The following is a 13,978-nucleotide window of genomic DNA, read 5'->3' on the forward strand; positions in this document are numbered from 1 at the left end:
CTTCTTATCTGAGTTTGTCCTCACATCTTAAAGCTAGACAAATTCTTTAAGCTTATGAGGCTTTAACGTTAATACTGAACAAGTTTTTTTTACCCAACTTCACAGGGCTAAAAGTGCCCGTAGTTGAAGAATGGCCCATAAACTCGCTGCATGCAAACACACCTAAACACACACGCACATAAATATAAACTCGATCTATGCATATGCACACATAAACTCTCACATATAAATGTAAACTCGATGTGTGCATAAACACCCACACAACACTCGTGCAAACATACAAAATCTAATTCACAAATATGTATAGATATATAGATATAGATGCACTCTATACATGACAGCACGCACGCACATCTGATTGGTTGAAACATTGTATCATAAGCGCCACCTTTGTTGACCATTAGAACCGGACGCGCATCGTGCATCTGGCCTATCGGAATAAGGAAGTTGCCTGGCAACAAGTTTGTTGTAGTTACACAGCAACGGAAGTGCGCTGTGGAAATGCACTGCTGCTTTTGCAGAACTTTTTTGCGTTAATGGAGGTTTAAGTTAGTGCGAAGAAGAAGAACACAGACTGACATATTTACATCAGTCGGCGATATTTTGTAAGCATTTCCATCATGGAGATTACAGGTGAAGCGCTCAATAATAACAGACTGCAGACCGCGGCCAGTTTTAAGGCGTTCATGATGAAGAACAGCACTAAAACCAACTTAAATCTGTGAGTATTTCGTTACGTTCATCTGATGTTTTGGTAAGTCAACATTTGCCTTGGCGAAGCGGTGGCGCAGTAGGTAGTGCTGTCGCCTCACAGCAAGAAGGTCACTGGTTCGAGCCTCGGCTGGGTCAGCTGGCGTTTTTGTGTGGAGTTTGCATTTTCTCCCCGCGTTCGCGTGGGTTTTCTCCGGGTCGTCCAGCTTCCCCCGCAGCCCAAAGACATTTGCAGGTGAATTGGATAACGTTAGGCTAAATAGTCCGTAGTGAATGAGTTTGTTTGTGTGTAGAACATATGCTGGATAAGTTGGCGATTCATTCCGCTGTGGCGACCCTCAGATTAATAAAGGGACTAAACCAAAAAGAAAATGAACGAACTTTTGCCGTCTAAGTTTATAACTTTATTGACCCCTATATATTACTAATAATGATCATATATAATGTTATTACTAATAAAGCTATAACAGTAAAACATATATCCCAACTGTAACTGTATTTATGTTGTGCTTATGTAAACAGCATGAAAGAAAACACACCTAAATGCAACTTAAAATAATTTGTAAACCAGTTTTACAGTGTACATATGTTATTTGATACTGTTGTGGACTTTACAGTGTCAAGCACATTGATATGACCACCACAGCTCCCATAAAAAGTGTTGGTATACCAAAATAATTGTTTATGTTCTGTAATACCCTTTAGTCACAGTAGTATTTTTATGCATATGTTTTTACACAGCCAATGCGCTTCCAGCTGCAACCCATTACTGAGAAACATCCATACACTCCCATTCACACTCATACACTATGGACAATTTAGCTTACGCAATTCACCTTAACTGCATGTCTTTGGACTTGTGGGGGAAACCGGAGCACCCGGAGGAAACCCACGCGCACACGGAGAGAACATGCAAACTCCACACAGAAACGCCAACTGACCAGTGACTTTCTTGCTGTGAGGTGATTGTGCTACCCACTGCTCCACCATGCTGCCCAGAAAGTTAAACGTAGAGTTTATAAAGTTATTGTTTTATATTTTGATACGTGCAGTCCTTAATCAAAATCTCTTTTTTTAATATTTGACTTAATTTTTGACAGAAATGTGCGGCCCGACTCGGGAAATGAAAGTGTTTCTTTTCTTTTAGGGCAAGCAGCCTAATAAATATTTGTCATGTACTGTGTGTGTGTCTATATTAATGTTCATAATTGCCACTTGCTGCCAGTAATTGCTACCAGTTCCTGTTGAAACATAACTTTGATTCATGTTAGCAATGTAGCCTATTCAGTTACACCTCAAGTGTAAACTGAGCTTAATTTTTACTATTAGTTGAATTAGGGTGTTTACAAAGATAGAAAAACAGAGGATACACTGTGTAGTTTTTAACTGTAACCTTACTGTAGTCTTACTGAAAAGTTGTCCTTTAGTTAATTAAATTGAACAATACCAGGTTGAAGGAATGTCCTTACCTTAGGTGGAGGAGTTCAAGTATCTTGGGGTTTGGTTTAAGAGTGAGGGGTGGATAGAACGTGAGATTGACAAGTGGATTGCTGCAGCAGTATTTTGGTCTAATCACCGGTCCGTTGTGGTTAAGGAGCTGAGCCGAAAGGCAAAGCTCCTGATTTACCGGTCAATCTACACTCCTACTCTCACCTATGGTCATGAGCTTCGGGTCATGACCGACAGGACAAGATCTGAGATACAATCAGGCGAAATAAGTTTCCTCTGCAGGGTTGTAGGGCGCACCCTTATTGATATGGTGAGGAGCTCTGTCACCCGGGAGGAGCTTGGAGTAGAGCCGCTGCTCCTCCACATGAAGAGAAGTCAGCTGAGGTGGCTAGGGCATCTGTTTTGGATGCCTCCTGGACGCCTACTTAGGGAGGTATTGCAGGCATGGTTGACTGGAAGGAGGCCTCAGGAAAGACTCAGGACACGCTGGAGGGACTATGTCTCTTGGCTGGTCTGGGAACGCCTCGGGATCTCCCCAGAGGAGCTGGAGGAAGTGTCTGGGGAGAGGGAAGTCTGGGGTTCTCTCCTGAGACTGCTGCCCCTGCAACCCGGCCCCGGAAAAGTGGATGAGATGAGATGAGATACTGAATTACAACTGCATGTAGCTTAATGTAGAGAGGCAGTATTTCACAGTTGCATGTCAGTAATGTCTGGTTGGTGATGCTCTTGAACTTCTTTTCCAGCTATGACCACCTCGTACGGCTGTTAACCAGAGTTATGGATGAGCGTCCAGAGAACGCAGTTGATGTGATGGAAGACATGAGTCTGGAGCTGAAAGGAAGTGTTCTTCAGGAGAAGCAGGACACTTTGCGCGACAGTCCATCCTCATCCCCAGCTCTGGTTCTGGCCGAGCAGCAGAAGACGCTCTTCATGCACACGGCAGGAGATGGAGGAGATCATGAGGAGGAGCTGGTAAGACAGTTCGTCAGTTCTGGTCCTGGTGGATCGTTTTTCAATGCATTTCTGAACATAAAAGTTTTAATAACTAATTTCTAATAACTGATTTATTTTATCTTTGTCATGATGACAGCACATAATATTTTACTAAATCTTTTTAAAAATAGTATTAAGCTTAAAGTGCAATTTAAAGGGTTAACTAGGTAATTTAGGTTAGCTAGGCAAATTGGGTTAATTAGGAAATCATTGTATAGCAGTGGCTTGTTCTTTAGACAATCGAAAACAAATATTGTTTAAGAGGGGAAATAATATTGACCCTAAAATGTTTGTTTTTTTAAATAAAAATTGCTTTTGCATTAGCCAAAATAAAACAAATCAAACTTTCTCCAGAAGAAAAAAACATCATACACTCTCAGAAATAACGGTACGCTAGCTGTCACTGGGGTGGTACCTTTTTAAAAGTTACAAATTTGTACCTAAACGGTCCATATTAATACCTCAAGGATACATATTAGTATCTAAAAAGTACATTAGTGTTCCTCTTAAAATTTTAAGGTACTAATATATAATTTTGAGGTACTTATATGAACCTTTCAAGAACAAATGTGTACCTTTTCAAAAGGTACCACACCAGTGACAGCTCGTGTACTTTTATTTCTGAGTGTGTAGGAAATACTGTAAAAAATTACTTGCACTGTTAAACATCATTTCAAAAATATATAAATATATAAAAAAAGAAAATTCACATAATATATATATATATATAGGGCATCCGGAAAGTATTTGTAGCGCTTAATTTTTTATTTACATATGAAGAGTTTATATGCAAAAACCTCTTAGAGCCATCTGAAATTTCCATCGAAAAATAACATTTTTCTTAGCCTCCTTCATTTATGTTGAGATATTTCATTTTAAAGACAAGGATAAGGACTTATTCTTTGTCATAAAAATGATGTTACTGAACATACACACAGGAGACGTGCTCATTTTAGAGGAAAATTTTAGATGGCATTTAAAGGTTTTTGCATCTAAACTCTTCATATATATATTGTAACTTAACAAATAGTTTATGAACATACTTGATTGGAATATTGCTTGCATTATTCTTTATCTAATGCAGTCCCTTATGAAAATAAATGATGGTTTTATTATAGTAAAATGTATTAAAAATGTGTTTTGTGTGTTTGTAAATGCTGTTTTGTATCATTTCCAGGTAGATTCTCCTTTACCCAATGTTGCAGAACTTGCGTTTTTCTTTGAGCAAGCTGGCGTGGGTCTGGGGAGAGAGGAGATTCAGAGAATCTTTCTGGCTTTGAAACATCTGGTAGACACACAGCTGCTCTTGCGGTGTCGATTCTGGGGCAAGATCCTTGGGACACAGGGAAACTACCTGGTGGCGGAAGGGGAATTCAGAGAAGGGGAAGGAGAGGAAGACGAGGGGACAGAACAAACTCCAGAGGAGGACGAGAGAGAGGAAGAGCTGCAGGAGGGCAAGGATGAAGCAGAGCTTGTGGAGGCTGTAAGTCATAAATTAGCATCCTATGTAAATGAATCTGCTGTTAATATTTTAGGTATGGTCACATTAAAGGGTTAGAGCACTCAAATATTAAAGTTCTGTTATTAATTACTCATCCACATATCATTCCATTCCCCTAAAAACCTTCATTGTCATCCAGGGCTGGACTGGGGCAAAAAATCGGCCCTGGCATTTTGGGCCAGAGCGGCCCACTAAATTCAATCAAAATGCTATCTATCTATGCACGTCCAATATTTTTATCAACTCATATTCTATAAAACACAAAAGCCATATATATGAAATAAATAAATAAGTACAAACTTTAATCTCAATTTAATTTCTGTATACTGTCCATAAAGATATTTGTTGAGTTCTAAAAAAATACACTATTCATTCATTTATTTTTCTTCGCATAAGTCCCTTATTTATCAGGGGTTACCGCAGTGCAATGAACTGCCAACTATTCCAGCATGTTTTGCAGCAGATGCCGTTCCAGCCACAACCCAATATTGGAAATCACCCATACACACTCATTCACACACACACTCATACACTACTGCCAATTTAGCTTATTCAATACACTATTCACTCAGCCTATATTCAATAATAAACATAACAAAAACTGCCTGCTGATGCATGGGTAAATCTTCAAAGGCAACAGTGTACTTTATAACCTCTTTCACCTCATTCTGCTTGCTGTTTCACTATCTAAACAATGAAAACAAAACATAAGTCAAATTTGTTTCATTTTGATATTATGATTAACAGACACCAAACAGCCTTGTGTAGCTGCATATTTATATGAGCATCATCTCCACTCTGCATATTTATAACAAAACAGGGCTTAAATATAACTGTCTCCTTTAATTTCCATTGAAAAGAATGAACTTTACCCTGTCTCTTTTGCAGAATATCAGTTTTAATAATCAATAATGGCCATTATAACAGTATAACGTACATTAAATTTAAACGATAAAGGTAAGCAATCAGTCAATGTGCAGAATCAGTGTATGTGGTTACATAAATTAATATATTAGCTTATCTTTGCACAGTTAAATGAGAACAAGTGATTCAAAAGACAGAAAAGTGTAATCATTCAAAGATGAAACTGTTGTAAATGTGCACCCTGACGACCTGACAAGCAAGAGAAAGCAGTGGCGAACAAACTCGTTTTCAGCTGGGGTTTTTTTCTGCAAAAAAAGAGTTCTTGGAGCTTCGTATGATTACAGTTGAACCTCCGATATGGCTGAAAAAATCTTAAATATAAGCAAAATTCAAATTATTTTCCATTTCTAAAGGCAATACTTAATGTAACAGGAAAAAGTACTCACTGTATTGTCTACTATGCCCACAAGAGTGTGCAAGCGAACCCAATAAGCATATAGAAACCAGATTAAACATGGCATCTTTTATTAAAATTAAATGACACTCTCTTTTTAAACTGCATAAACTTTCAAACAACTGTTCCTGAATAAAACATAATATTCTTAATGTGCTTGTAATGTTAATTAGGAGTAAGTAACGCTTAAACAGATGTGTGGCATGAACGCAAAATAGCTTTCTGCATTATAGTATCCAGATCACAGCATTATATTATTTATATTTTTCATTAGGTAGCTCTGTGTCGTCCATAATAATCTAGCTGAATCTAGCAGAACTGGCTGTCATCAGTTATGTTTCCATCCAAAAATGCGAATGAACTTTATGCGCAAAACTGCATTATCGCATAAATGTTGTGCGAATGAAGCAGCGTTTCCATCCAACGAGTCAAAGCGAACAGAATCGTCACTTCCTGATTAACTGGCGCCAGATATCAACAGTAAAAACTGCTTTTGCTGCAGTAGGGGAAGCTGCATCAATCTTTTCTATATGAATGCGCCTCAGAAGTGAGCGCGTAATGGCGTTTGAAGGTGTCAGACGCGGAGCACAGGCGCTCTTGATTCTGGAGGTCATTAATAATATAATAACACTAATACTGAAACGGTAAGGCCTTTTATAAGGACCAAAACAACATTTCAGGGGCCTCATGTATCAACGCTGCATACACACAAAAACTTTGCGTACGCCAGGTTTCACACTCAGAATCGCTCACGTTTGGATTTACTAACAATGAACTGAACGTGGGAATGTGCGCAGCTTCACGGCAGCTTTATGGCTGGCGTACGCACATTTTTTGTGCGTGTCTGTTTTATTTCCATTGGCGACTCCTAGAGGCAGTTGTGTTAAATTCCTCTCTACAAAGTGTCTGAGCCTTGCATTGGCAGCTGTATGAGACAGGTTATTCTAGCAGGTATATAAGGTTTCCATACCATACAGTTGACCAGCTAAACATTAAAGCACAATTTGCAGCAGTCGCCTGTTTTCCCAATGTAATCTGAGCTATCTACTGCACACACATTGCTATAAGGACACTATCTGAAGATGAATTTGCATGCGTAAATCAGAAACATTTCCATTCAATAAATGTGCAAATAAAATATGATGCACAAACTTATTGATGATTCCTACTTGTCTTTCTCGTGATAAATAGTTGGCAAAATCTGATATGTAGCGGGGGCAAAAAGAAGAAAGAGTTCAAAAGACGCTGGATTCGAACCGAGTTCTTGCTCGAATGTGTCAAAACATGTTGACATGCGTCTTACGAGCAGCGCCACTGAGACTGTTAAGGGTATTGCAACATTTTACACCTATAAACCACACTATTTCTTTTCTAATTCACTCAGTGCGATGTTCAGACCCAACTGTGTTAACCGCATCAGCTTAGCTCTCCCACTCTATTTTTTTCTTGTTGTTAATTCCGGACAACAAACTTGCAAATAACACTGCTTTTCTCCGGTCTACCTCCGAAAGAAGCACCTACAATTCACATTCTGTTCAAAGTTTCTCTTCTTGCTTGCTTTTGCCATTGCTTTTTCATTGGGTTTTGGCAAAGTAGAATCATTTGCATATTCATACGGGGGAGGAGGCAGGAAGGGGTTTTGCGCTCGTGCATGTTGTGCTCAGTTTCACGTTCATTCAGGTGTACAAAAGAATATGCGTGAGATTCGGCGTACGCAGTGTTTCATACATCTGAATTTTTTTCTGCGTACGCACATTTACAGCTTTGTGCGTACGCAATGTTTTAGTATGATTTCCACGCAAGTCTTCGTACATGAGGCCCCAGATGTTTTATAATGTGCTCAGCCTGACGTTTTGTCCATTCACACAGGTTGTAAGCATCACATGATCTCTTTTAACAAAATCACATGACCTTTTTTAATGCGCATGCTGGAGTTTGTGGGGTAAACGAGTTTCCATCGCAGTTTATGCGCATCTTTTCTTATCAAATAAAAAGTTTATCCTACCCAGTTAATTTATGCGCATTTTTAAAATTTATGCGCATCATGGCGTTTCCATCAACAGGTTTTTTATGTATGCGCACAAAGTGTTGCCAACTTAGCAATTTTGTTGCTAGATTTAGCAACTTTTCATAATATCCTAGCAATTTTTTTCAAAAAGCACCTAGCAACAAATTTAGCAATTTTTAACATTCATTTGGCTACTTTTAGCATTTAAAAAAAAAAGTGACTCAATAGAGCAGTGGCTGCAGGGTTCATTCAGTAGAGTAAAGTGCTGGCTCATTTGTTAATCATTTGTTAATTTACTGATATTTGTTAACATGTATAATTGTTGGTAATTTAGGTAGCAATAAATTCCAGTAGTGCTATAATTGTTGTCACTTTCACAAATGTGTTAATTTCACAAGTTAAAAACAGTAAGTACACAAGCTGTGATTGTTTAAAAGAATGTAACTGTTCATTATCAGTGTTACATTTAAAAATAAAAAATTCACTTCAAAAAGTGTTTGTGTTACTTTTACAAACAACTCTATTTGTCATACAAATCTAAATGAACATATTACAAATGTTTTTGCTGAAATGGCCAGTCAGTTTGAGAAATCATTAATTATTTTGTATACTACATAAAGTTTTGAGTTGCGATTACGCAATGACATCATCGCGCAAAGTAGTATGTTAATAAGAACGTATTTATTGTGCATCTGGATGTAATGTTTAAATATAATATAATACACGGCGCCTCAGATAATAGAGACATGATAGGCTTATGCTTGTCAGATACTATGTGATAATATGCAAATCAGTGCGTGTCATCATAAGGCAAAATTTAGCTACTTTTCGGGCAGGCTTTAGCTACTTTTCATTGGAAATAGTTGGCAGCACTGGCTGTCATCTGTGAAGTGAAAGTGAAACCCTAGCAATCAGAATGCAGGTTTTTGCAATTGTGTCTTTATTTAATACATTTTACAAATATTCGAAATTCAAATAATTTTTGATACCCCTACTGAAGTCACATGCTATGTTTTAACAATGTTTTTAGTTCCTTTTCTGGATTATTTTGGGACTATTCCTGTAGATCAGGGGTCACCAAACTTGTTCCTGGAGGGCCGGTGTCCTGCAGATTTTAGCTCCAACCCTAATCAAACACACCTGAACAAGCTAATTAAGGTCTTACTAGGTATACTTGAAACATCCAGACAGGTGTGTTGAGGCAAGTTGAAGCTAAACCCTGCAGGGACACCGGCCCTCCAGGACCAAGATTGGTGACCCCTACTGTAGATGATGAGAGAGTTCTCAAATTTCATCTAAAGTTTCTTTATTTGCGTTCAGAAGATAAACGTAGGTCTTTGGTGATTGAAAAGACTTGAGGCTCAGTCATTAATAACAGGATTTTAATTTTTGGATAATCTTACCGTTTAACTGAAATGATTGAACTTTACTTCCAGGCTGATCCGCTGCCCAAATCCACTTACAAGCCATCTGCATCAGTGCCAAAAGAAGGAAATCACACCGGCGCCAATAAATTCACCTATTTTGTGTGTCAAGAGCCTGGTATGCCGTGGGTCAGACTGCCGGTGGTCACTCCAGTGCAGATTACAGTAGCGCGGCAGATCCGCAGGTTCTTCACAGGCAAGCTTGATGCTCCTGTTGTGAGTTACCCTCCTTTTCCAGGCAATGAGGCCAATTATCTGCGTGCCCAGATCGCACGAATCTCGGCGGGAACCCATGTTAGTCCTCTGGGATTCTATCAGTTTGGAGAGGATGAAGGTGAGGACGATGGCCTGCGAGACAGCTTTGAGGAGAACCCTACCTTTGAGGGCATCCAAGTAAATGAGATGGCTGAGTCTCTGAATCTATGGGTCCATCATGTACAGCATATACTTACACAGGTAATAAAGTTGGCTTAAAGGTTCAAGACACCCTTGAGTATTTTTTTGAAATGTTAACAGATTTGTTACACATCAGTTAAGACGACAACAGCACCTGTCAGCTTTAATTGTGGGGAAAACTGGATCATTTGAAGCTTTTGTCAGCTAATTTCATCTTCTGGAAGTAAAATATTTTGGTGGGGGGGGGGGGGGGGAATCAAAATCGGTGACGTAACGCAACGTAATGTATCTGCTAGCAGAGTGATGACGCATCGGTTTCTCATTATTATTCATAGCAAAGTTTTCTTATCCTATGAGAAGACCCTGCTTTTTAATTATTCATGAGAGCATGTGTGCTTTCAAAGGCAAAGCAGACCTGCCAAGCGGTGAGACCCAGTGACTGAGACCATGTCCACGAACGGCAAGCAGTATTTAGCTGTTTATGAAGGGTCGCAACATTATGTGTTTGTTTCCATAATTCACAGGGTTTGTTGCATGTTTTTTCCCAGTGGTGCAGTCAGGGCCAAGCATTTTTGTCAGGGGAGCTGTACGAGAATTAGAGAATGGCGGATTTCGTATTTTATCAGTTGAGTTTGTTACCATTCAGACACCGCTATATCCGTGTGGCTGCATTCTCCTATTTTTAGAATCCTCCAGATTACCGGCAGGGCTAATGGTTGGAACAGATAGGGAAGGAGACCTGCTACACTGCTATCCACTGTGTCTGCATTTAGACTTGGGGATTGAGAAGGAGAGAAGTCCGCCTCATTTATAGTGTTTATTTAAACATGATTACCTTTATGATGATATAACAAATTGTGCTTATGTGAATATGAAATTACGAATAACAAATGTACCAGGACATTAAACTTGTTTATTTTGTTGCATTTTACTTTGTAAACTATATAAAATCATGGGTCTCCTTAGGTTTGTGTCTCATTTTGTGGGCCAACCGACAACAGTTGTTCGCTCCTCTCTTTTTCTACTGCACTGCCAGCCATGCCCACTCTTCCCTTGCTTGCAGTGATTCACACCCATTTTGAAGCATTTTTTGAAGAAGTTCTGAGATAGACTTGAACCAAAAGAGGCAGGTACATGGCCCTATAAAATCTCCATTACCCCCCCCCCCCCTCCCCCCAATATTTTGAAGCATATCTTTGGATGGGTCATAAACACTTTATAAAGTGTTTACTTTAATGCTTCAAGTAACCTTTTTTTGTGAAAATTAAATGTTGAAATCAGTGTGAAGTTATGTTCTGTCGTTATTCAGCATAATATATATTTAAAAGCAACAACAGATAATGTTATACACTATATGAAAGATAGTGGCGATGTAGACAGTTTTAAAATGATAATTATTTATAGTTCTAGGGCTACAGCATGATCTTTAAACATGATCTTGAGTATTTTGTTATGTCATCAAACAACTCTTTGTCTTTGAACTATTGTTACACGAGATTACATTTTAGTGGGGGTGTTTCATAAATCGTGTGTGTTTGTGTAAACTTTTTTTAATCTAACATGCTAAAGACATTCACACATTACTCTACACGTCTGAACGTTAGGGCCGCTGTGTATGGGTCAACGTAACTAAGAAGCCTGTGGATGATGTTGACGAAGATGCCGAGGATGAAGAACGAGAGGAAGAACCTGATGAACTAGAGCCTGAAGTCGGGCCTCCTCTTCTGACGCCTCTATCTGAAGATGCAAGTCAGTATTGCAGCACCTCCTGGCGTATAAATGCTGCCCCCCTTGAGCTCTAACACACAATATGTTCTGTTCACAGAGCTCAATGACACTCCACCTTGGAGCTCAATGATGTCCTCAAACATCATTCCTCAGTTTGCCATCGCTGTGCTTCGCTCCAATCTTTGGCCTGGAGCTTATGCTTACTGTAGTGGCAAGTAAGATGCTCTTCAGAATGTATTGCCTACTAAAAGCATGTGGAATCCTGATAAGTAGAGTAAAACTATTTTTCTGCTATCTCTTTTAGGAATTTTGGAAACATATACATTGGATGGGGGCTGAAATTTATCGGAGAACCCTTCACCCCAGTGTTGCCTCCACCACCCCAAAGCGAGTTCCCCAGCGGGCCAGAAACCACAGAGGCTTTGGACCCCAGTGTGGAGGAAGAACAGGCTTTAAAAGCTGCAATGGAGGAGCAGACGGCGGCTATGGAGGAAACTGAGGATCTGGAGGAAGAGGAGGATGAAGATGATGATTAAAATGGAGGAGTACACAAAAATAAACCTAGAGGTTGGTCAGATTCTGTATGCGTGTAATTTATTATGTGCGTCCACATAAATGAAAATGTAAAACTTAAGGGAATCAAGTCGTTTATTAGCTTTTTAAACCAGTTGAATGAAAAAATGCATGCTTCTACTGTTTATTTTGTGCATTACATTTATTCTGTCATGCTTTCCATGCTCAATTTCCTGCAATGGCACATGACTAGTTGTAACATGAGAAAATGTGTGTAGATCAACATGAAAAGAATGAATAACTTAATAAATAAGAAGATTGTAACTTCTAATACTTAATAGATAATAATATGAGTGTTATAACATATCAATACATTTAGGAATGCACTATATATATCGCCGACAATTTCAGTATCAGCAGATAAATGCTATTTTTTATTTTATTTATTTTTTCTCACCTTTAATGCATAGGACAGTAGAGTATTGACAGTAAAGCATGGGGAGCAGAGAGAATGGAAGTACTGAACTGGAATTGAACTGTGAGCACCGGAGTGCATGTGTCGACACTCTAACCATTACGCCATTGGCTTCGACATAAACACTATTTTTAATGCTATCATTATCAGTCTGATAACAACATTAGGCTGATATAGTTAAGCATAATGATATATTTAAATTACTGTACTCATTGCAGTTAACCAGTATACCTACCTATTAATTAACATGTTGGCTGCCTGCTACTTTTTTAGTATTTTAATGATATTTTATTTAATTTTGATTAATGTTAAGCTAAATTGATTGCTTTATTTAGGCTTTTTTAGGTAAGGCAGTAGATTTTAATTTATTTAAAAGAAAGTTGACCATAGTAAAGAATAATTGAATAATAAAGTTCTGATATCACTTCTAACTTTTCTGAAGCTACAATTTTACAACAAAATCAACTGTTCACTTTGTGTGTTTGCAATTTATTTCACAATTATGTCGAAAAAAATGTCAAAATAAAATTTATCAGCCTCCAAATTTAAAGAGTTAAAAGAATTTAAAGAAAATTTGTTATTGGTCAAACACTACATATCAGTGCATCCCTAAATAACCTTATTGGTGATACCATGATATCAATATTTTAAAGAGTTCATCCAAAAACATAAAAAGTAGTTCACCCTTCACTTCTTCACAAACCTGTTTGAGATTCTACTCCTTTAGAACACAAAAGAAGATATTTTGAAGAATGCTGAAAACGTGTAACCATTGACTTTCATAGTATTTGTGTTATCTTACTATGTTTGTCGGTGGTTACCAGTTTCCAACATTCTTCAAAATATCTTACTTTGTGTTCAACAGAAGAAAAGAAAGTCATAAAGGTTTGGAACCACTTGAGGGTGTGTAAATAATGAGTATTTTTTTATTTTTGGGTGAACTATCCCTTTAATTAAAACTAGGACATAACACAATCTGGTCTCATTCACTATACTCATTGCAGTTAACCAGTATACCTTCACACAGAGTAACCAGAGGACTGATATCCTCATCATCGAGCCAAAATATAAAATACATCACCATCATGTAATCACTCTTTTATATGTTAATGCAAAAACTAGATTGCCTGTATCTTGGGGTTAATTTGGAATCGCTTTTTAAATGAGTTCATTTCACTAAGATACGACTGATGACCTCCTAATCATTTCCTCCATAGAGGAAAATAGCAGTTAGTGTTTTCAGCTGATTTCTAGCTGATTATAGTTACAGTATTGATGTGCACACTTATAGAATTATAATCGTCATGATATACTATTGACACAGCGACAAAACATAAGTTACAACCCTTAATAAAAGATGAATAGCTAAAACAACTGAAGCTGCACAGGCATAAACAAAAACCGTAACACATATTTATGACCGGGGATGTCATTCTAAAAGACTTCACAGTGTTCTGCGGGA

At 38.2% G+C, this 13,978-nt stretch overlaps 2 protein-coding genes across 3 annotated transcripts in view; both read left to right on the forward strand.

Annotated features, from left to right (window-relative positions):
* lrwd1 (leucine-rich repeats and WD repeat domain containing 1) overlaps positions 1 to 13,978 on the forward strand; it is a 779,065-nt gene that overhangs the window by 458,262 nt on the left and 306,825 nt on the right. The window lies entirely within an intron of this gene.
* On the forward strand, positions 466 to 12,370 carry rsph4a (radial spoke head component 4A). The gene is made up of 7 exons (XM_001923735.8): positions 466 to 721; positions 2,904 to 3,132; positions 4,331 to 4,636; positions 9,417 to 9,860; positions 11,405 to 11,549; positions 11,626 to 11,743; positions 11,833 to 12,370. Exons 1-7 carry the CDS (start codon positions 621 to 623, stop codon positions 12,062 to 12,064), a joined length of 1,575 nt encoding a protein of 524 aa, XP_001923770.1. The 5' UTR covers positions 466 to 620; the 3' UTR covers positions 12,065 to 12,370.

Source organism: Danio rerio, chromosome 5, assembly GCF_049306965.1.
Source record: "Danio rerio strain Tuebingen ecotype United States chromosome 5, GRCz12tu, whole genome shotgun sequence".
Classification (NCBI taxonomy): Eukaryota; Metazoa; Chordata; class Actinopteri; order Cypriniformes; family Danionidae; genus Danio; species Danio rerio.